The sequence below is a fragment of the Xiphias gladius genome, chromosome 16, assembly GCF_016859285.1.
Source record: "Xiphias gladius isolate SHS-SW01 ecotype Sanya breed wild chromosome 16, ASM1685928v1, whole genome shotgun sequence".
Taxonomy (NCBI): Eukaryota; Metazoa; Chordata; class Actinopteri; order Istiophoriformes; family Xiphiidae; genus Xiphias; species Xiphias gladius.
Window position 1 is genome coordinate 8,562,181 of NC_053415.1, and position 24,864 is coordinate 8,587,044.

Genomic DNA, 24,864 nt, shown 5'->3' on the forward strand with positions numbered 1-24,864 from the left:
AGAGCTGGAAATGAATGGAAAGAAATGTGACGGTGTTAATGAGACAACAAATGAGAACGCATGCATTTCTGGTGACTGGAGTGGGCATTGAGGCAAATAGCTTTTTCATGACCGAGACCCAAGAGGCACAGCTATTTCAATGGGCAAATGAGGTGTGTGTTTAATAAATAGTACAATAAAACAAAAAGAAACCAAACACAATAAAGAGACAAGAATTGCTATGAAAATTGGTTATGTAATTGGATTGTAATGGAGTGTCAAGGAAATATTATTGAAATGGTCCAAAGGTTTGTGAAGCACAATTCTATTTAAAACAAGATACGCATTTTAGCTATACATGCCTGACTGAACTACTGTATTTACCTTTGTTTCTCAGTGCAGCCATTTTTTCTTCCTTTTTGAATTTCTTTAAAGGGCAGTGATAAGATAAAGCACAGTATTGCTGAGTTACAACATTTCAGTAAATTACTGTTACTCACATTAGCATGGTCATTATTAGTAAGCTTTGCAAAAGGGGAACTTCTGAACAATGAATATTAGTTTGTTGGTGTCATAAAGGGATATCAGATATAAAGCTGTAGCTATAACCAAATTCTAATATAGTGTTATATACCCTGTTAGTTCAGAACAAGTGCTTTGATTTATTGAAATAACTGGTAAATGTTCACCAATAAGAGAAGGTACCATCCTAACAAAACAGCATACATCTGCTTCAGTACGGTGTCATTTTGTACTCATTTTCTCTGTGGTGCATTTGAACCATTGTATTCTTTGGCTTTTGAAAGTAGAGCATGTGGTCGTGTTTTTCTCTCAGGCTCAGTAACATGTGCTCCAGGGCTGTTCAGCTGCCCTGGGTCGTATGCCTGTGTTCCGAAACGCTGGCTCTGTGATGGCGAAAGAGACTGCCCTGATGGGAGTGATGAACTTTCTGCAGCTGGCTGTGGTAAACTGTCTTCTAGTTCAAAACATTGAATAGCTCATTGCAGTTACAAAACTTAATGCAATCCCAGAATTAAGAAATCATTGCTTGTTTACACATTATTGTCCTCGCATAATTTCAGAAAACATTGCATTAAACAATAGCTCATAGATCATGAAACCCACTAAACACCATAAATCTGTGCAAAGTTAAGAAAGCTACAAGAAAGAGAAAACTAGTGCATAGTACGAAGTAGTAGATATTAGAACGTTATTGCACATTTTCAGCATTCTCTAAATGGTGTAATCTGGATTATCTCCCACAAATTGGTACTGGACCATTCATTTGAACCTTTATTGTTTCTATTTTAATTAGAAAATAATTAATTTAACAGAAAATTAATTAGAAGACACAGAGACTAGTGTATTAGTGTAAGGCTTAATAATGTTGAGGTTATACACATAGTGATTGCTATGTTTAGAAAAAAAATATTTATCCATTGATTAGCACTTGAACCCACTTCTTTTCATGCATTAGCACCCAACAACACATGTGATGACAGCTCATTTCACTGCCGCAACCAAGCATGTATCCCCCAGCGATTCATCTGCGATCATGATGACGACTGTGGCGATGGATCTGATGAGTCAGTGGAATGTGGCAAGTAGATCTATCTCGCTCTTTTGCACTTCATATTCACCAGTTGTATATGAATATGCCCATATTAGCATAGTGATGTTTGGACTTTCCTTAATTATACCGCTTGAACTCTGCACATTTGTACATTCCATTAAAAAATAAGGTTCTCCATGGTAGTACATCAGGTATTAAAAGGAATAAAACATCTGGAGGTGTTTAATTAATTAATCAGTCAAATAAGACTCAATCAGATTTACAGTATGACATATATTTGGGCAGATCAATAGTAGACGTAAAGAAAAGTCAAATTCACCAATCAAGTGGAGCCCAGAATAAAGTCATGTTGCCACAGTGTGGTAAAGATGCTACATTAAGGGCGAAAATTTTGATTCATTGTGCGGGGGGTTGATAACAAAGCTATAGGTGCCACACTGGCCACGCAAAAGTAAATATAACTACATTAAAAAGGAAAAAAAACTGCATTTGGAGGACAGTGTTTATGCAGATACAGATACTATTCTATACAGACTCCCTAGACCTTAGCTTCTAACGTATGTGAGATACAATACATTTTTTTGGAAAGATGGAATGATATATATATATAGATAGAGATATAGCGATATAGATATATAGTTATAGATAGATATATAGTTATAGATATATAGATATATAGAGATAGGGAGATAAATAATAAATGATTTAATATAGTTGACTGTATATAGTATTGATAAATATTGTTAATTAAATAATTGTTTTTTTTAAATTTAAATTTTCTTATAATCATACTTGTAACCATACTGACACCTGAGTTTTATCTGAATGTTAGCAATATCTGATGTATCAGCTAGAGGGAATTCTCTGTCCCTGCCTTGATTTGTGATGCTGATGAAACATGTATCTACATTTGAAATATTGGCAAATACAGCTGTGAACACTGTTATACCTACTGGTGACTGGATTTGTTGATTTACAATGATTTTATAACGCTATGAGCATGTCTTGTTTTAATATGAAGACACAAATCTTCCCTTGTGCAGCTTTATTTTTCAGTACTAGTACTTAATTCCGCTAAAGTTCCACCATAAACTGAAGCCACGTCACTGCCAAGCCAAAGTGTAATTTGATGAAAAACTGTCTATCTCTTTCTTTAGTCTATCGCTCCTGTGGATCCGAGGAATTCCGCTGCAGGGATGGCCGCTGTCTTCTCAGCTCTCAGTGGGAGTGTGATGGCTATGCAGACTGTCCCGACCACTCTGACGAACTGCCTCTGAACCTTAAATGTCTAGCCGCAGGTAAGACTGTTGTTTGGCTCTCAACTGAAATCTCTTCATCAGTGTCACCAGCAGCACCACTTGCCCAGGAAACTGGTGGGGACATATGTCGGAAACAAAAGGTGCTACAAACAGGAGAGCTTTCCTGAAAGGGGTTAATCTGTCGAGATCAAATGTCAGGTTAAAAATGTTCCCCAACTTTGTTGAGGAATCGCAGGACGTTGTGCCACTGACAGTCCTGTCTTGCTCTTTTCAGGAAGCTTATGCAATGGCTCCTTCTTCATGTGTTCCAATGGACGCTGCATTTCTGAGGGGAATCTCTGTGATGGGAGAGATGATTGTGGAGACCGGTCAGATGAGAGGAACTGTAATGTGAATGAATGCTTGAACCGCCGAGTCAGTGGGTGCACACAGGACTGCCAAGATCTTACTGTGGGATACAAGGTGAGTGAGTAGCTACGGTTCAGGTGCTTGAAAGTCCATTCCTCCTCAGAATTGCTTGCTAGCAACAGTCAGTCCATAAAGCCCAATTCATCCAGCTAAAGGTTAAACCAAGCTACAGTAAAAGTGCAGATGGAAACATAATAATTGGAGAAATAATATCAAACAGATAAGCCAGTCATTGTGGCCTAACTTCTCCCACCATCAAACAGATAAAGATCGGTGGGAGCATACATTGGTCTTTCACTTTTTGAATCACCTTGAGTGGTGTAAGTGGAGTTTTAAGATATGCCAACAACTGCCTGAGCTCCATGACTGTGCCGGTCGATTGTGCTGTGCGTGGCAATTGTGGCATGTGATGTTAGGGTTGAATCTAGAATGAGGCCACATCCACTAGAGTGTTCTGTCAGACTGTGATAGTTTATGCCTTCATCCCTGGATTTTACTCCCCTACTCTTCCATACAATGGTGTTCACTGCATCAGAAAAGTGTCTGAAAGCTCAGAAAAGCTCTCTCGCCTGTCATGACAGGGGCAGAGCTGGACAGAGGGCACATCAATGCAGACTGTTAGCTCATCCATTTGAGACCTGAGCAAGGGGATCAGCAGGAAGGCCCTCAATGTTATAACTTTGGTTAAGAAAGGGATTTGCAGTGGGTCCAGAGCAGCTGATACAAGCATTTTTAGTTATTTTTGGGGGCCCTGGTCACTGAAGTGTGATAGAATCTTTGAGCCACGGTACAGTTTGTGAGTATCACAGCTTAGACAACGAAGAACTGGATGAAGAAAGATTACAAATGTTCAGTGTTTTTGGTCATGTCTGAGTCTGTAGGAACTTAAAACTTGAATTATTTGTTTTATAATTCACTTTAATAGCTAAGTGGTCTTAACGGCCAAACTGAGGCTCTTGTCTCTTATTTCGTGCATTCATGATCAAAACCAATTTTTGTGTTTTTCATTTGTTGTATCTTTATGATCAGTGTAAATGCTGGCCTGGTTTCCACCTGAAAGATGATGGGAAGACCTGTGTGGATATTGATGAATGCTCGACTACCCTTCCTTGTAGCCAGCGCTGCATCAACTCTTATGGCTCCTTCAAGTGCCTGTGTGTGGATGGCTACGAAGCCTTGGAGCGCAGTCCCAATACATGCAAGGCTCTGTCAAGTCAGCCTGATTTTTTTTTTTTTTTTTTTTTTGATGTCTCAACTTGCAGAATTTCAAACCCTAACTATAATTCCCACGTGTCCTCTAATGCTGCATGTTCTTATTTTCAGCTGAAGAGCCTTTTCTCATTATGGCAGACCACCATGAGATCCGGAAGCTGAGTGTGGATGGCTCAAATTACACCATCTTGAAACAAGTAGGTGATATCTGCAATATTGCATAACTTTGCCAGTAGTAAAATATTCATAGGCTCGAGGATTAGTTCGTTCACCATTATCAGATCAACATACTGCTAAGAGGCACCAACAGATTGTCAATAAAATTACCATCTTATCCTTTTTTTGTGTTTATTTTTTTACTTCCCCTACCTCTTGTACCCAGTCTGCCAGCTGTACAGTACATGGAAGTGAATGGGTTTTGAAAACAAAAATTTTAGTGGCAGTGTAATTATGTTCACCTGCTAAATGTGTGGAGGAAATAGCATCAAAGGATAAATCAAATGCTAGCCACATATTTAATTGTGAGTACACTGCTTTGTGTTAGACATGATGGACAATCATGTTGACAAAGAATAACCGTTTGCTACTGTATAATGTCCAAGGATAAAGTTAGTAGTATGATAGTAGAACAAAATGATGTGTTTCAGGCTTTGAGAGAGACGCACTAGTGTTGAAATGTTTGCAGTCTGCCACAAATTACTCTATGTTCCATACTTTTTCCATTCTCAAGTTTGCTATCTTGATTTGAGAGGCAACTGATTCAGCTGCACATTCATGAACGATGCAGAGAAAACCCTTTTCACTGATAACTATGTATTACCTCAATAAAAGTTATTCGGCATTACTGAATAAAACTGCCTGCATTGCAAATGCAAGTTTTGTGATTAAACCTGAAAATGGTTCACAAGCCTCTGTAAAGTATTGTTCTGTTTAAAGGAGATATCTAATGTTCATCATGCTTTCCCAACCCCTACCCTATGGGTAGAGAAAAATGGTCATTCTGATTGGCAGAGAGCAGAATCACCCTATTGAGGACTCCATGCAAAAGCTATTTCAGTCAAACCTAGGTCTCATCACCGTTGCTCTGGGCAATGATTGAATCTGACTGCTGATTATCATAAATGGTTGGCTGTGATATACTGTAAATCAACCAATGGGTATCCTACAGTCTCCTCTTAAACTCATATTAACCTCTAGACTCAATGTACTCTGCTGTCTGTACTGGAGTTCTCAGTAGCCACGACTAATTTTAACCGCTGCAACTGATCAGCAGCTGACCTCAAATCACCTTACTACTCCATAACATACCCAGTTCAGATCTTTTTATGTCCTTCTACATAGTTTATATTTTTTAGTGTGTTTAATTCGAGCTGATACATCAGTTTTGGGCTCTTGTAGGAACATGATTACCTGGGCCACCATTTTTACATGAAGTACATTCATTAATCAGTAAATTCGGGTTTCAGAACTATACAGTATAAGTTGGTAGCGATGTTGTTGAGAAATTACTTTATGCCAAAGTTCTACATGAAGTACAATATTGGTAAGTTTTAGCACATTGCCACCAAATTAGATTAGTTGTTGGTTACTATAGAAAAAGTCTGTTCTTTAAAGTTGTGCTTGGGTTGGTAGCCAAAAGCCAAAACAAAGTGAAGTTAGTTGGCAAGCAAACCTTAATGACTGCATCTATCACCCTAAGGTTTTACTGTCAGACATGTCTTTTTTTGGAAAGAAATGTAGTAGAATATGTGGAACAGGAAATCAATGGCATGTGGATAGTGCTGTCAATATGAGTACTTACAGTACACACAGTAAAAAACTGTATGTGGACATAAAATGTTCGTATCTGGTTTGTAAAATATTCATGGCTGGTTGGTTTCTGGTTGGTTTGGGAAAATGAATAGAAAATATAGGTCTGGATGTAGAGGTACTGATAAAAGTGGCATGCAGGTTTCATCTCTACAGCTGATGTTTGTAGTGGAGAAAGGTTCCCCCAGGACACTTTGGCACCTGTCTGTGAGGGTGTTGATGATCTGATGAAGATGTCTCATTTCACCTGTCAGATTATCTGACACCCTTTCTCGACACCCACGGTGTGAGACAGCAGGGTGGGGGCACTTGTTTGGTGAGCAGCTCTGTCTCACTAACAGTTGGGACCTGTGAGCCTGACAGAGAAGGGAAGCACCTCACTCATCTGCTTTGATAGGACTTTGACTTGCTTTTCACTGGCTCTTCAAATGCTTTGTATCGTAGAAAGCAGTGGAAGCTATGGGAAAACCACCTAAATCCTTATTTCTTGTGCAGTAAATATGACATCACACACAGATACTGTAGAGATCTAGCTTGTGTTTATGTTTCTCATTCTGCGGGTATGCCCTCTTGTAGGCATTTCAGATTAAATGAATATAACATCTGTTGTCATCATTTGACAGTGTTTGTGGTTTGCATGTTAAAATAAATTATATTTTCTCCCAAAGTGTATAAAAATCTCAAGTTTGTATCATGGATATGCTGTAAGGAGAAAATTAACAAGGTCTTTGCAAACCCCTTGCTTTATAGACCCACATATTAACGTAACTTTAGGGTTAATGCTGTATGGAATTTGATAATTAAATGATTTATACTCACTGTTAACTGTTGCACACCTTCCTTGCCAGTGAGAGTACGTTCCATTTTTTTTTCACCCCCACAGGGAATTCAAGAACCAATCTAATTGTAATTTTTGGTTTAAATGAAATTCTTATATACTTGTGTTGTCTCTCTTCTCTATATTCTCAGGGTCTCAACAATATCATCCACATAGACTTTGACTACAAGAAGGAATTTATCTATTGGGTGGACTCAACCAAGCCAAGTGGTCGAAAAATCAACAGAATGCGTCTCAATGGGAGTGACCTCAAGGTACCACAGGATTAAGTTGCTGTGTCTGTGTGCCATGTGGTTCTTTGTGCCACTTTACCCAAGATTCATTCGCTTGACTCTTCTTTCTTCCTCTCCATCTTGTAATGAATAATCTTGCTTTTCATTCAACTGCTGTTTTTTTATTACTATTACTTATTTTTATTTGTTTAAATTATCAAGATGCAACAATAACTTTTTCTATTCTGATGATGAGTCGTTTGTGTGAGACTGGAAAAGTGTATGGCTTAAGTGGCTCATTATCACTGTTCAGCTGATGATCGGCACCCTTTATATACTGGGTTTTGTCTGTCGACAGCCAACGGCCTTTTAGCCTAAAAACAATGAATGTGTGTTAGCGATAATAATGGGGATTTCATCAATGGCTTTCAAATAAATACAACAAGCATAATGGTACAATGGTGCTCTCTTGTGTAATCACCAAGGTTTGTCTGGGTCATGGGATCAGAGCCCAGGTTCTGGGGACACCGGGAATTCAGCAGAACATCTGCTGGGCCCCCTTCCTACATATCATTAGTATTGGTGTATGGAGGCATTAAACTCATTCAGTTCAATTACTTCCACAGTCTCCGTTTGAGCCACTGCCACAGCTTAGCAAGAGGACAAACTGTTTGAGACAGAGATCAGGGAGCTTCTCACATCATGTTAATTAGAAGAGTCACTGATATCCAGTGCTATAACACAGAGATTAATTGAATACTTTTAATTAAAACAATGTGGGTACATTTTAAATTTTGGGCTTTTATTTAGTTCATTGAATCTATTCTTAAGAGTAAACTGCTGTTGCACTGCAAACTATGGGTTGAAACTTTGAAGCATTTTGCAGTTACATTTCTTGCTACACAATCAGTGATGTCACAGCAGATTTTTGTATTCGATAATTGATGGAAAACACCCACTGTGACATCATTGATTGGATTTATCCCATAAAGTGAAATGTAGCAGCAGTTTCCTGTCGTATGCAATTGGGTTTTTCAACATCCAAAGGTAAACTTATGTGTCCATCCTTGGTGCTAAGCCATCATTGTTTAAACATTGCTATAGTGACAGTTTTTGTTATGAGCCATATTCAGAGATCGACACTCTTCAAAAGTTAACCTCCAGTTCCACATGAAGCAATTTTGGGTCAAGTAAACTAGAGGGACTTGATGTTAACAGTATCAACTTATTTTTCAAAGGCTGTTTTAAGCTAACTTTGGTCCAAATCACTGCGTAGGGGACAGCGTAGTCTTTTGCCAAAGCTATATATTTTGTTGAAAATGATGACAGAAAAGGCCTCAAAGCACATCATACTCCTTAATGACAGATTGCATGGGTGCAGGGATTTATTTATTCATTTATTTATTTGTAAAAGGAGGTTTTTTAAAAGGCATTAGCTTTATCTGCCAGCTGGCACAATGATTGTTTATTTTGAACAGCTGCTTTTGCAAACTCAAAGACTAGGCTGTCTTGGGGATATTGTTGGAGTTCCTACACAGTTCCTAGATTTTCTTTACATAAAATAATAAGTAAATATATTCAAATACCTTATATTTTAACTAAATCTCTCACTGAGATTAGTGCAATGAGATGAATAAGATCATTTATGTATTCACACAGTTAACAAACACTCTTCCAAAGGGTACTTACTGGTGAATTAATGTTTTCAGATGGAATGTACCGAATTCTACACTTCTGTTATTTGCACTTTCACCAGTTTGTATTTGAAATGAGGTGGATGTAGTGATGATCAGGCAGCATAGTGCAATTTTTGTAATATCTTTTGCATGAAACTGCATCTGCATTTTCGCCTGGTCAAGCCACCTCATATTGTGCATGAAAATACAAAGAGCAAATTATCAGAGATGTACAGGCCTGTTCAGAGTCACAAAAAGCTGTTTCCTGTACACTGACTTAGTTTTTTTCACTCCATAGAAAGAGTAAATTCCGTTGTTAATGCACATCAAAATACAATTTGAATATGATTAAGAGTCACTACAGGTCTGTACTGAGTGAGACTACTTATGTTTCCAGTTATTGTGAGCCACAACTGTAGCTGTCATACAGCAGCAGAAATAATTTGTGCACTCCATCTGTAGTCTCTAATTTAAGAAATGTGCTACGCATAAATATGAATAGGTCAAACTAAATTGGTACCTTAATTCATTAGTTTAGTTCAACACTGCTCCTCAATCTGACAGTGTATGAACTACTGTGCTTTTCGTCACAACAAACAAGAAATTTTTTTCACATAGACTCCAAGTGAAATAATTTTGATTATAGCAGGGGACCAGGATCCAATAAAGGTTCACAACACTTTTATTGTAGAGCGAAACTCAATATACTGTTCTTTTATTTTGTAAACAGAGCTGTCAGCATTTCATTGCATGCGAGGACCATGAACAGACTCATTGCTTTCTCACAGAATTAGCAGTTGTGGTAGTACTGCTCACACGTGAATATAGCCAAATATGACTAAGTTGTAAGTTACAGAAACACAGACAGCAGACCTTAATAATGAAAAAACATTTTATAGTCATACTAGTTACTGAAGATAACTAATTTTACAGATATTATTGACTTCTGAAGAAATGTGTACAGTTATACCATTATGCATATACTTAAATTTCAGGCTAAATTCTGTCGTTGCAAGTCAGTTGTGCTAGCACTGTTTCCACTCATCTGACACAGTGTGTTCTGTATGTGACACATTTATCTTAAAAAAAAGCTTAGCTTCTGGTTTGCAGGCAGGATCATTAATGATCACCCTTCAGTACTCTTAAGCATCTTTTTCATCACCGAGGAAATGCATGTAGAACAGATCTTAAACAAATCTGTCCCACTCATCACAAGAATGTTCTTTTTAGTTCTGGATGTTAATAAGACTGTGTGTAAAGTGGTTGAAAACAAATGCAGCACTTTAATTTTATTTTGATAGAGGAGATGATCATGTCAAACTGAGAGCATATTCATGTCTTTAGATTGATGTTTGTGGGACATATATAGGTCACTATTTCTTTACACTCTGTCTTTTCTTTTATATTTCTTTACATTCATTTGTGAATGAATTTATAATATTTCTAAGATGTTTAAAAACTGATTTCCCACTCACTGCCTTGTAGATAGTCCACAGAGCAGCGGTGCCCAGTGCCTTAGCAGTGGATTGGATAGGAAAAAACCTGTACTGGTGTGATGCGGAAAGGAAAACACTGGAAGTGTCCAAATCCAACGGACTCTACCCTACCATCCTGATTAGTTCTGGCCTCAAGAACCCCACAGATCTAGCTCTGGACCCCCAGACAGGGTAAGCATATTATCATTACTGTAATGCTCCCCCTTAACACTGTGTCCAAGTGTTTTTTTGATGAGGATGGATTTCTCAGCTTGAGAGAGAACAGGGATAGAGTTACTCTTTCAGATGCTTAGCCTGGGGTCTTTTAGATCCAGCTCTCATTTCAGGAATTTCATTTTGTGTCAGGACTAATTTTTATTCCAATCATGTTTGCCTGCTGTAGTGCATAGCTCTTTGAACTGTGGTATACTTTTCACTAGGTACATATTCTGGGTGGACTGCTGTGAACCCCCTCACATTGGACGTATTGGCATGGATGGCCGAGGGCAAACGGTTATCATTGACACAGAGATTTATAGCCCCACTGCTCTCACTATTGATTATACCAACAAAAGGCTTTACTGGGCAGACGACAACCACATCCTGTTTGCCAACATGGATGGCACCCAAAGACGCAAAGGTGAGACTAAGGTGTTGTACATGCAAAGGAATAGTTTGACATTTTGGGAAGTACACCTACTCATTTTCTTGCAAAAATTACATGAGAAGACTGATACCATACAATGTGTAACTCTAATGGGCATAAGTAGACTATAAGGATTAATGACATTGAGGGTACCATCACTTATTGGCATTTAGGAGCGGCACTGTCAGTATTACTGTTGTTCATGACATTCAATTTTGGAACTTTAAAGATGGTGCTACAGTTCATAAATTGAATAAAAAAAGAATTTAATTGAAGCTTGCCTTGGCAATTTGTCCATCTCCAGTGTCCTATGATCACATCCAAGGGGTCATGGCACTGACTTTGTTTGAGGACTTTGTCTATTGGACGGATGGGAAGTCAAAATCACTACGACGTGCTCACAAGACAACCGGCTCTCAAGGGATAGAGCTCCTCAACTCCTGGCAAGCCATCAAATCTATCAAGGTCTACCACTCCCTGCGCCAGCCTGAAGGTATGGAGTCCATCTGGCACTCATGTTCATTCTATCCTCCCATGCAGAGCAGTGGTTACGGGCTCCCATTGTACTTTTAAGTAGGAAATAGATTTGCAATTCAGTTTTAACTCAGTCATGTACTTCTGTCCTTCTGTACAGTGCCCAAGCACCAGTGTCAGATTGCAAATGGAGGATGCAGCCACCTGTGTCTTTTGTCCCCTGGTGGAGAACACAAATGCGCCTGTCCCACTAATTTTTACTTAGCAGCTGACAATAAGACCTGCCTTTCCAACTGCACCTCCAGTCAGGTCAGCTACATTTCTCTACCGACCTACATCTAAGTTTAGTTTGTTGTTTCTTTTCTGTCCTGACCAGTACTTTCTCCCTGAAGGCAAATTGCTTTACTCTCATATGCTTTCCACTTTTGACATGTACTGCAGGTTTTAGCAAATGGTTGTGTATTGACTGACTTGGTTTGAAATATTTTGAAGCTTAAAGGAAGAGTCAAGCATTCATGCTTACTTCAAATTTTTCTTTGGTACAACTAGTTTCGCTGCGGGACAGATGAGTGTATCCCTTTCTGGTGGAAGTGTGACACAGTGGATGACTGTGGTGATGGGTCAGATGAACCTGCTGACTGCCGTGAGTGCCATGTTATTGCAAGGTTGCCTTTAAAATAGTAATAAACCAGAATCCACTCCTATTTTAGTGAGCTGTGAAAGGAGATCAAAATTGAACTGGAACTGAAGAATTTATGTTTCTGTCTTTGCTTCTTATTTATTTTAAATGTAATGACTTGACACTTCTTGTTTAGCATTTTTTTATACCTCTTTCACAAGTGCTGTATCAGTTTTTAGAGTCTCTGATTAAACTCTTAAAGTATGTACACTGGATTATAGTTATGATTTCCTTCTCAACAGCGGAATTCAAATGTCAGCCTGGGCGTTTTCAGTGTGGTACTGGCCTTTGTGCTCTTCCTCCCTTCATCTGTGATGGAGAGAACGACTGTGGTGACAACTCAGATGAAGCCAACTGTGGTAAGGATAGAAATAATTTATTTTTAATTCTGTGTATTTTATTGTTAGTTAGTTATTGCTGATTGCTGTGTTGAGCTGATTCTACATTTCGCAGGAATGTTTCTTATTACCAAAACAGCGTTTCCAATGCTCCCATCTTATTTTATTGGATTTTCTGTGGATGAAATCTGAGTTTGTGAGGATGGCACTGTTAGGTTCTAAAATAATTACTTATTCAGTTGATTTGTTGGTCAACAGAAAACTAATTGAGAACTATTTTGGTAAATCATTCATCATTTATCAATAAAAATTTCATTTTCATTTTCTTATTCCAGCCTCCTAAATGTTGCTGTTTTTTGTCAGTTTAATATTATTGTCAATTGAATATCTTTGAGTTGTGGACTGTTGATTGGAAAGAACAAACAATTATAAAACATTATCATATGCTCTACTTGTGATGGACATATTTCATACTTGTTTGAGATTTTAGAGACTAAATGATTAATCGGTTTTTTGAAAAAAAAAAAATTCAGTAGATTAATCGATAATAAAAAATAATTAGTTGCACAACCCTAGTACTTTTTCTATATATTTTAACCATGGTGGTTATGGTATGTACTTCTACTTCAATAAAATCTGTAAACCTTTATCACCTGTGGTACTACTAGTACTATTATTTATTAATATTTTTCACATGAAAAGCCTACCAGACAGCAGGTATTTACTACAGTAAATATAGTGTTTTTATAAACTGACTGTACTGTGTATAAAATCACGTCCAGTAAGTTGTAGTAATATACTACAGATGCTTCTCTTCATTTGGGCTCATAGCATTTCTTATTGATTCATCCTTTCACTACCCCTGCTCATTTTCTCTTTCAGAGACATACATCTGTCTGTCAGGCCAGTTCAAGTGCACCAGGAAGCAGAAATGCATCCCTCTTAACCTTCGCTGCAACGGTCAGGATGATTGTGGCGATGGAGAGGATGAGACAGACTGCCGTAAGGCTCTGCAATTATTACTTTCAGACTCATTGTCTTAGAAATGGCCTTACTGAGCTTTTAGACTGGAAAGCTTATGAATATGTCCCCCATTCAATCAGTCTGTCCCAACATTGCAGCAAAAACCTGGAAAAACCTAGAAAAGTCACTATTTGAAGATTTTGATCTAACTGACTAAGATAAATCACTCAGTAATTGTGGTTTTGTTTTGTTTTGGTTTTTTTTACTTGATTGATATATTTCCATGTTTAGACAGAATATGTGATGCCATTGACATCACATATACTTCATTAAGTATTCCAAAGGCAACCCTTGTGATGGCCCGTTCCTCTGAAAAGGGATTAGATATTGAATCACACAGAGGATAGGAGCAGATTTTCTCTGCCATGATGTAACTCATCAGAATATCATACCACATTCAAGTCTTTTGGACTGCTGCATTTGTCTTGCATGTGATTGCAAGAGGGGCAAGAGTGGGGGGGGGGTCCAAGAAAAGTCAGGGCGAGAAAAAGAGACTTAAAAGAAAAGCTTTAATTAAAGTAAGGCTAATTACTTCACCCTGTCTTAGACTTCCAGCATGACTGGATGTGGTTTTGAATGCACTTTTGTAATGAACACTAGACCGAAATTAAAACGTTATCTGAAACAACGTGAGGGTTTATAACAACCAACTACTGCAACCTTGCTATAATAAAACACTGAAAAAGTATTATTTCCACACCGGTTCTTATACACGATAGTTTATATGATTGCTCAAATGTTCAGGTTATTTCTACAATTCCAAGTTTCTTCCTGCATGGTGATATGGATTACATTCTTCTTTCCCACACACCTCCTGTCCCTCTGCCTGCAGCTGAAAGCACCTGCTCCCCAGAACAGTTCCAGTGCAAGGCCTCTATGCACTGTATCTCCAAACTCTGGGTTTGTGATGAGGACCCTGACTGTGCAGACGGCTCAGACGAGGCTAACTGTGGTGAGTTGTGGAAACCCACCTAACCACAAATTGCACCACGCTACCTATTTTTCAGTTAAAGGCCACAAATCTGATTCAATCGGAATTCATTTTACACTTAGCTTAACTCTGGTGTGACTCTGTCTTTCTACTTGTTGTCACTACCTATCCACCATCACCACCTGGTCGGATGCCATGAAGGACAGCTGTCCCTGTCATGAATAAGAGCTCAGCATTATGATCTCAGTTTGCCTGGCATTTTCAGCATCTGTCAGTCTTACAACACGCACGAACACAAACACTCCTAATCAAATTGACTTTATTCTCAATAGCACAAGATTTAGGTCAAAGCCATTATTACTAGGACAGGTAAACAACCTTGGGAACTACTTCTTCAATAGGGAAAAAGAGGTTTTTAGCACTTCACCAGGATAATATTTGGTTGACATGCCTCTGTAAAGAGCCATAAAACTTTGATTATGAAAACGCCACAATAGATGCAAAGGTCTGTAAAATTTAACCAAGTAAAAATAAGCAGTTGGACCAACTTCACCGTCCTGTCCTAACTGAAATAAGTTATATGAAACCAGTATTCTTTCTGAAGTTATCAGAGATCAAATATCTCTTCAGTAATTAAAAGACCTGTAATGTCCTGAGTTGGCTACATTGTGCATGCCCTATATTGTGTCTGTCTTATTTATCTCAATCCCTTTTGTCTCTAAATCTTTTGCTTATACTTAATAAAATAAAAATGTTGAAATATTTAAGACCAACGCACTAGTCCAGGACTCATCTAAAAGAGGACTGATTATCATGTTCTTTGTGAGAATTTACCCTCTTCATCAAGCTCTCAATTTGCTATTTACGTTTGAAAGGATACTTTGGTATCATTTTAAACCTTCTGTGAATGATAGACATGGAGCAAAGTACAAAATAAAACTTGTTAAATGTTGTGTAGCGGACTTGAAATTGAGCTGCTGTCAATCTGGTGTCAAACACCATTATGTGAGAAAATGACTGTATACAGAGTGAGATTTATATGATATTTTCATGTTTCATAACTGCTGGGTGAACCTATACATAAAATGCTGAGATTTAAAAAGTCTTTATTGCCACTGTCTGTAGAGTCATGAAGACAATTTTTCGAACACCTTAGGCAAGAGCATTTGTTGCCATTTGTTTTATCTTGGAAATATACCCATACACACAAATGAAAACTGCAACTCGTGCAATATTCTTGATCAGTTGCAGGAAAAATTGTCATGGGCAACGGTAAAACGACTATGCATAAAAACTTAAGAGTTTAGCCACCAAGTCTGTGTAATGTGGTGACTGCAACCAATGTGTTGCTTTAGCCATAAACGGGCCACTTTCCCTGTATAAATATTACATGTACATAAAATGTACAAATATAAAAACATTTAATAGCTTTTCAAGTATATATTTGCATTTAGTCTCATCCTTCTGTCATTTGGTTCAAGATGGTCAAGCTGCTCAGTGCTTGTCACTCATCCTGATGAGCACTCTATCTTTAGATGACATCTGTATGAAGACTGGGATATTTCATAAATCTACTATAAAAAAAACTACATAAAACACTGCATTTTCTGTAATTTGGGGATTTTGTTTGTAGGACACAGAATGATAGTGCAGATAAAATGTATTTTTTATTGTATGTATTGTTTGACTTAAGCCCCTCAAACTGTTTTATCTGTAGTGTTTATCAGTGTCATCCAATAATTCCTCATCTAAAATGCTCTCACCACTTCAGAGCACACGAGAGATATTGTTGCTTTGTAGATATTTCACTTTGAATTACCTCAGACTGTTTAAGGAAGTTTTCCTTGTTAGCAGCATAATGAGCTCTGACTTAGCAAGGAAATATGGCTTTTTTTCCTGTCTCACATCTTTCATATGGTGTAAGTGACTGAGCTGGTTCCTAATGAACTACTGCCTTTCCCTCCTGATTCTCTCCTCCTGCTGTCATGTTGGAAAGCGATCCAGGCAGAATCTGCCACCCTCTTCTTTTGACGCATCTCTTCCCTAACTGATAACAGCATTACCTTGGCCATTATCCCTGATGTTGTCTGCACGGAAATGACTTTTCAAAAGGAAGTGCCCAGTTTGACTTTGAAAACCCATACTGAGGAAGTATTGCTTCAGAAAATATGAAAGTATCTTTTGTTTTTGACAAAAATCCAGATATTTTGAATAATTTTAACCCAGGCCATCTCTGAACTTTTCAGTCTGATTAACATTTTGAGTTGGAGGCTTCACCTTGATCTGCTCATCAATCTACTCTAGGCGTACGTGTTAAAGGTGTGCAGTATTTTCACACCTTTTGTACAAGATGACTAAGGCTCAGTATTTAATTTTTTTTCATATTAAAAATATTGATGAAATATTTTTCTCTATTTTCTCTTCATCTTTTACAACTGAAACATTTTCTAAGCTGTTTTCAGCACAACAGGACGTCTTCCACTGATAACTATCCATCAGTGTCTTCTTGCATCAACATTTGATCCTATTCGGTCTTTAAAAAATTTTGCATTCACAGATAATAATACCTACAAGAATCAACTGAATAACATTAAAGACAAAGAAGTGGTGAGCTGATATCCAGACCAGCAACTAAGCTTCTGTCACAGTCTGAAAGAGACTACATTTAAAATATCAATGCCTTACCTTACTGTCATATCTTCTCTTGGTAGTTTTTAGCACTAAGAGAAGCAAACACAGTTTGGGGTCGGTATGTAACAAAGGCAAAATTTAATTCTTCAGTATTTGTTGTGTTTTTTCTTGAAATTTTCTTGGGTGTTTTTTGAAGAAAGTTCAATTTTGCCAACTTACTGTCACAACTTCTGTTGAGGATGACTGCTAGCACAGTCAGGTATTTCATCTTACGGTGTGTTAGCCTCTTGAGTACAGACTGTTTTGAACTCAGCATCAGACTTGCTAAGGGAAACCCTGAGGAAACAGTGATTACACGTACAAAATATGATAGCTAGCACACTATTAATATTCATGCTGTTTGAAGCCATTTTCATCTTCATGTTTGTTTGCTCCTGATTTAAAAGATGAAAAGACCTGCGGACCTCATGAATTCCGCTGTGAGAATAACAACTGCATCCCAGACCACTGGAGGTGTGACAGTCAGAATGACTGTGGAGACAACTCAGATGAGGAGAACTGCAGTAAGTATCTGACTCCTTCACTTTCTGTCAGTTCAGTTTGTTCATTCATATACACTGTTGACGTTCTACACCTGGCTGCCTTTCCCACCACCACAACCACCCTAACACCTCTCAGACTCATAGATGCACACCTAACATTACACACACGCAATAGTACACCCTAGGTGATGTTTCCCACTATCAAGTCAGGCCAGGCTCAACTCCCTCTTTCAAACATACTCTTATTATCTGTGCTTTTTCTCTATAATAATACTAGGCTCTTGAGCCTCGATATATATTCTCTTCTTTGTAATGTACAGGGTTCATATTTCCTTTTCTTTAGATATTCATCACTTTTTGAAGAAAACTTTTTATTTACTTACAATATGACACTGATAACCCACCTCGTTAAATTTCATATCTTTTGCACATTCAAGTCCTTGCATATGTGTGTGGAATTGTTTGCTTTTACATCATGTGAGTATGTGCATGACTACTGTGTGTTTTTGCTGACTATGCATCATTTATGTGATTTATCAGATGCTTATTCCCCATACCTATTAATGTCATTTTAAATTCAAATAAAAGCCAGTCAAGTGTTGGATGGAAAAGAATTAAGCAGGTGGACCGGCAGACAGTGGAGAGGCCACAAATCAGATTCTGCTGCAGTGCCTGCTGGGAGTCTCTGTTGCAGCGCAACTCATAACACACGCCCCGAGTTAGCTAACAGTCCGTGATAACAAGGGGAGGGCCCAGACAGTGGATCTGATGCAGCTGTTTAGCTGCGTCCTAATATTGTCCCCAGGGACAGACTTGCTCTAAAAGGCAGATACAAGAGTTTTGGCTTCAGAGAGTATGTTGCCCCCTCCATTGTGAGAGCAGCAATGAATGTATTTACATCCTGATTAAATTTGCCAGTTTCTCCACTTCTAATACAAAATAACTCTAATTAGCTTAGGCGATGGTTTTGCCAAGGCATTAGCATGTGATTCTAAACACAGAACATTTGGCTGACAACTGCATCAGGGGGTGTTATGTCTGTTTGTTGTGTATGATGCTGGAACAAGATACAGTTTGGCATGATTTTGTATCTTTTGTGTTTTTCTCGACTCAGAGCCAGTCACCTGTAACCACAAGGACTTTGCCTGTGCTAACGGAGACTGCATCTCCTCCCGATTCCGCTGTGATGGGGACTATGACTGCTTGGATAATTCAGACGAGGCCAGTGTTTGAGATATGTGTACCACTTACTTATAAGTCAAAAAGGAGAGTAAACCCACATGAGTTCTGATAATGAGGCACAGAAATTAGCAAAACACTTAATTAAGAATAAACGACTGCACACTTCAAAATAGCTCGAAAAGTAGAACCCTTTTAAATTGAACACCACAATTTTGGACATTTTGCCTTTTCTGGCATTTTGCCTTTCGTCAGTGGCAATAGAAAGCATGCCAAGCACTCTTCTTATTTCTTATATGCTAGCTGATGTATTATATCATTATGAGGTCAGCACTGGCTAATATAAAAATTACAGGTAACTTTACGCAAAATGTAATATTGTAAAGACAATACAGAGGACATGGATATGCTTAAAACCCTTCAAATCACAGTGTACCCAGGCCAAATATAGCATATACTGTATGTATGGATTGTGTAATTTAGTCTGTAATTGATCTCCTGGAAATGTCTGTGTAGTATCGGAACTTGCAGCACAAGCACAGATTAAATATCCAAATTGGGAAAGGGAAATGAAATTGTACGGCTATATAGATACATAGAAAGAAAGTAGGAAAGAAAATGATCCCATTATAAGAAGAATTCAATGTGCTGGTTGAAATCTCGTCATCATGGTTGCTACGTTCCAAAACAAAGCTGGATCAGAAATATCAATGAGTTATTGTAGCTTCAAATACATTAGTGCATGAAATACCTCGTATTCATTTGCTTTTGGAAATCCTAATCCACCACGCTTTTCAGCAAAACAAAGACTGCTTGTTTTGTTCATAAATATGCTTGAATATATTAATTTATTAAGCTTCCAATTGCCACTGTAATTTTACACTCAAATTTTACACTCAAATTAATTTAAAAGTGTCTTTATCTAGTATTGCATGGTGGAAAGAGATTTTTGCAGGATTCATACAAAAAGTGCCTCATCAGTGGTAATGATGCAGTGCAGCACATAATTCAAGGACAAAGGCTTGTTATTATGATTCATTACTCTTGTTAATGTATTGGTCTGTTCAACATTTGCGAGGCAATTTTTATATATAATCTCTCTGCATGCAAAGCATTGCAACCCTAATTAACCCTTTATTTAACCCTTTGCCCATTGCCAACTTCCTGGGTCAGTGCAGTCAAACACTTTCAGGAAGGAAACTTGTCTTTCAGTCAGCATTACAATACACATTATTAAATTTGTTATTCACAGTGGCCCTCACGGGTTAGATTATCTGCCTTGTTATTGTGTTATTTTCCTGAGTGTGAAAGACTCAGATTTCATGCCCTGTACTCAAGTGGAAATTATTTAGATACCATTACTCCAGAACAAGGCTGAACATCTTTTATCCTACTACAGTAAACACATAGCTTTAGAAAACACTTGCAAGTTTTTATATATTTAGAACATGTTTTGTTGCAAGTTCGTCTTTACTGTGTGTTTAGGTTTTTTGTTTTTCTTATGTGGGGGGGGGGTTCTTGTTGTGTTCGAAATGACCAAAAGTTTGGTTGATGTGTGCATTAGGTAGAATGTGTATTTGGTCATACACACACTGTGTTCATTCTTAATTCCAAGAATAAGAGCGCAAACCTCTTGGGTGTTCTAAGAACTTTGAAACCATGAAGAATAAAATTTCCTGTTGCTCATACTGACCATTAACAGATCCACTCATAACATGCTTAGAATGTAAGTGAAGGCGGGTTGTTCCACTGTTCTCAGTCAGTGTAAAAATACAGCACATTCTGAGGTCGAGCTAATGCTAATATGAGGCTTCAACATTATGAGTCCTTTTTTCAGTCAAATTTTGGGGGTATCTACCAATGTTAGTCTTTTTAGGATAGATTTCCCTTTTTGTCTTGCTCAGACAGTGTTTCTTAGTTAAGCTGCAGTTGAGGGATTGTAACTTGACTCTGGAAGATACTCACTTGATTTTACTATCTCAGACTACTAAACCCTCATGTTAACTTCAAATAAACTTCAGAATATATTTTTGCCTTAAATTTTGGAACAAGGATTGTGGATTTTAAGAAGGATCTCTTAATGGCCAGTAATGAACATGATGAATGATTACAGCAAGTAAAACCTGTTTCAGTGTTCATGTGGGCACCTGACTATTGTTTAAAGACTTGAAAAACTGTGTACCTATCCTGGACTGTACACTGTATAATGATCTTATTCTGACAGTGATATTCTATGATATATTTACTTTATTTTTTTACTGTGTTCATTCACAGAAAGGCTGTGAGGCACACTGTGCAGATGACCAGTTTCGGTGTCACAACAACCTCTGCATCTCACTGAAGTGGCTGTGTGATGGCCAAGAAGATTGCAAGATGGGGGAAGATGAGAAAAACTGCCAGGGAACAGGTGCAAAACTAATGTCCTCCAGTTTGTGAAAGAATTTTAGGAAGTACTAGTGAGTTGTACTTCTGAGCACAAATTGTGGCATAGATCATTGTTTGTTTCTAAACTGTGTTGTGTTTCTAAACCGTAAAAATGTACATGGCTTCAGAAAGTATTCAGACCCCCTCACCTTTTGCACACTTAACAGTGTGACAGATTTAATTTTAAATGGACTCCATACAGATGTTCAATGGGGTTTAAGTCTGGGCTTTGGCTGGGCCAATCAAGGATAGTCATATTTGTCCCAAAGCTTCTCCAGTGTTCCCATGGCTGTCTTCTTTGGGTCATTGTCGTGCTGAATGGTGAACTGTCGTCGAAGTTTGCATGCACTCTGGAGCAAGTTTTCTTCAAGGACCTCTGTGTCTTTGGTTGCATTCATTCTTCCACCAATTCTGACCACTCTACCCGTCCCTGTGACTGAGAAGCCCGCCGATAGATGATGCTGCCACCACCATGCTTCACTGTAAGGATGGTATTATCCAAGTGATGAGCAGTGCCTGGTGTTCACCAGACATAATGTTTGTAGTTCTGCCCATAGGGTTCAATTTTTGTCTCATCAGAACAGAGAATCTTTTTCCTCATGCTCTCAGAGTCCTTTAAATATTGTTTGGTAAACTCCAAACCGGCTGTCATTTACCTTTTACTCAAAATGACTTCCATCTTGCCACTCTAACAAAGGCCTGATTGATGGAGTGCTGTTAAGGTTGTCGTCCTTCTGGCAGTTTCTCCCATCTCTGCAGAGGACTTTTAAAGCTTTGTTAAGTGAGCATTGGGTTTTTGGTTACCTCCCTGACCAAGGCCCTTCATGCCTGGTTACTAAATTTGGACCAACAGTCAACCCTAGGAAAAATCCTGCTGGTTTCGAACTTCTTCAGTTACTGATGCCACTGTGCTCCTGGGAACACTCAAAGCTTTAGAAATGGTTTTATACCCTTGCCTTGATCTATGTCTATGTCTACCATAGTTTTATCATGGTGGTCTACAGAGAGTTCCTTGGACTTCTTTGCTTGGTTTTTGTCCTGGCGTGCAGTGTGAATTGTGGGACTTTATGTATGTGCCTTTTTAAACTATGTCCAATCAATTCAATTTGTCACAGGTGGACTCCAGTCAAGTTCTATACTCAACTCAAGGATAATTAAAGCAAACTGGATGTAGCTGACTACAATTTGGAGTGCCACACCAAAGGGCCTGAATACTCTTGTAAATTAGATATTTCCATCTTTGATTTTTAATAAACTTGCAAAAATGTCATGTTTTCACTTTGTCATTGTGTTATTGAGTGTAGATTGTAGAAGGTCAAAAATGGCAAGTTTTTCCTTTTTAAAATTAATTCTCCAACCCAATAAATTCTGCAAAAAGTCAAAGGGTCTGAATACTTTCCAAAGCCACTGTATATAATTTTTATGTCTTTGCACCGGTGACAGCCGTGACAGGAGGCATTATGTTTAAGGATTGTCCGTCTGTATGTCCGTACGTCCCATTCTCGTGAACGCAATATCTCAAGAAGGCCTTGAGGGAATTTCTTCAAATTTGGCACAAACGTTCACTTGGACTCAAGGATGAACTGATTAGATTTTGGGGGTCAAAGGTCAAGGTCACTTTGACCTCACGTCAGTCCCATTTTCGTGAGCACAATATATCAGGAACACCTAGAGGGAATTTCATTACATCTGGCACAACTGTCCACTTGGCCTCAAGGATGAACTGATTAGAATTTGGTGGTCAAAGGTCAAGGTCAGTGTGATCTCACAAAACATGTTTTTGGCCATAACTCAAGAATTCATACGTAAATTATGATAAAATACACTTAGTAATTTTTATTAAATTATTTTTATGAAAGTCTTCACTTACATATATTATACGAGTCTGGACAGACATGGATGTAAACTGCAACTTGACTTGTTGGTGGTAATTCTAGTTTTTCTGATCTGTAAGAGTGGAGTTCATACAGTTCAGTGACTTTTATTATTTTGCAATAAGTCAAATAAAAGGCCAGTAGCTTAGGAGTTGTACTCAGTGTTTTTCATTGAAAGATTCAGCATAGTTCTGTATCACTGCAAAACTAAACAGTGTCAAAACCAAATGACAAATGTAATAATGTTTCCTTATGAAGGCTAACATTTCTATTCAAACGAAAGAAGCCCTTATTTTATGGGCACAAATCCATTATGTTTTTAAAACTGGCATTATTATCATAAATGTACATAATCTCAGAAGAAATTGGTTAAATAAATGGTCAATGTATTGACATCCTGTCCTTAAGAGACTTCTTACTATACAATAAAAAGTACAAAGAAAAGCGAATTATGGTGTGACTTACTATCAGAAATTTCCTCAATTGTCTCCCTGTACTTCAATGCTAATCAGAGACCTTTAAAATATTCTGCAATACAATATGTAATAATTTTGTTGAGGAGTAGAAATGGGCTCAGTTCTGCTCATTTGCTCTATTGCGTACCACTGTTCGTTACTGACCAAGTACTGTGAAGCACTTTGTTCGGCAGCAGGTAGTGCACAGTATGAACACTTTGACATGAATGGACAACATCCTACAGTATTTAGGAGTGACAGGTTCCAATAATTTCTCTCAAAGAGCCACATTTTCAGTCAGTATTACGTTGAGGTGGAGTTTTCCACTTGTTCATTGAACAAGAAACTGAAAAGGTCTCACTTGAGTGATTTCTAGGGGAGAAAAGTCGGGGATTGTTACTGACTGATATACTTGGCCCTTTTCCAGTAGTCCCTTCATGTTCTGTGAACGAGTATGTGTGTACCAGTGGAGGGTGTGTGTCAGCCAGCCTGCGGTGTGATGGACATGACAACTGTCTGGATGGCTCGGATGAGGTCAGTATAGCTGCACATGATTCAAAAAAAGCAACCAAAAAATGTTGTCTTTTAAGTAGCACAGTTTCACAGTACTTCAATAGTGAGGAGCTGTTTGTCCGGTCATGTATCAAACCAGGTTAAAACATGAATCATTCAGTGGTTTGGTTTTCTTTGATTGCAGCTGACAACATCATTAGACATCAAAAGTTTTGGTGATTTACGGTGTGTCTTTGCTGACAGATTGGCTGTGTGAAGGAGTGCAGAGAAGATGAGTTTCTATGTCTGAATCGTGCTCACTGTATTCCTCGGCGCTGGCGCTGCGATGACGTGTTGGATTGCATGGACCACAGTGATGAGGAAAACTGCAGTCAGGGTAGGTACAGTATGAGTGTGACCCCACATAAAAATGACTGATACTAAAGTTTTGATTGGTAAAAAGTGATTCTCATTTGCTATCTCAAGTGTTTACAGTGCAAATATTATTATCAAACAGGGATGCTAGTGAGCCATTTCAGAGCATTTAATATAAAAGGGACAAAATAACGGAGAATAGTACACGAGAAATAAGTTGAGAGCACATCTGGCAGAGGTAGGGATTTTAAATATAGTGAGACTGGGAGATTTGAAGTGAGATGAAAGACAGAAAAAGATTCATACTTGCTTTTGTGAGGCTTAATGATCCAGGGCTGTCTGGATCATTATGTAGAATAA

General features: G+C 38.2%; 1 protein-coding gene across 1 annotated transcript in view; it reads left to right on the forward strand.

The window, feature by feature from the left end:
* Positions 1-24,864, forward strand: part of lrp1bb (low density lipoprotein receptor-related protein 1Bb) — a 251,548-nt gene that overhangs the window by 194,221 nt on the left and 32,463 nt on the right. Inside the window, exons 52-71 of the mRNA XM_040148223.1 lie at positions 815-943; positions 1,457-1,579; positions 2,710-2,850; positions 3,086-3,273; positions 4,249-4,432; positions 4,543-4,628; positions 7,210-7,332; positions 10,452-10,633; positions 10,882-11,081; positions 11,392-11,580; positions 11,722-11,870; positions 12,111-12,204; positions 12,483-12,599; positions 13,461-13,580; positions 14,434-14,553; positions 17,610-17,726; positions 18,820-18,926; positions 21,159-21,291; positions 24,065-24,171; positions 24,394-24,526. Coding sequence (XP_040004157.1) covers positions 815-943; positions 1,457-1,579; positions 2,710-2,850; positions 3,086-3,273; positions 4,249-4,432; positions 4,543-4,628; positions 7,210-7,332; positions 10,452-10,633; positions 10,882-11,081; positions 11,392-11,580; positions 11,722-11,870; positions 12,111-12,204; positions 12,483-12,599; positions 13,461-13,580; positions 14,434-14,553; positions 17,610-17,726; positions 18,820-18,926; positions 21,159-21,291; positions 24,065-24,171; positions 24,394-24,526 — 2,742 coding nt within the window. The remainder of the gene's footprint in view (positions 1-814; positions 944-1,456; positions 1,580-2,709; positions 2,851-3,085; positions 3,274-4,248; positions 4,433-4,542; positions 4,629-7,209; positions 7,333-10,451; positions 10,634-10,881; positions 11,082-11,391; positions 11,581-11,721; positions 11,871-12,110; positions 12,205-12,482; positions 12,600-13,460; positions 13,581-14,433; positions 14,554-17,609; positions 17,727-18,819; positions 18,927-21,158; positions 21,292-24,064; positions 24,172-24,393; positions 24,527-24,864) is intronic.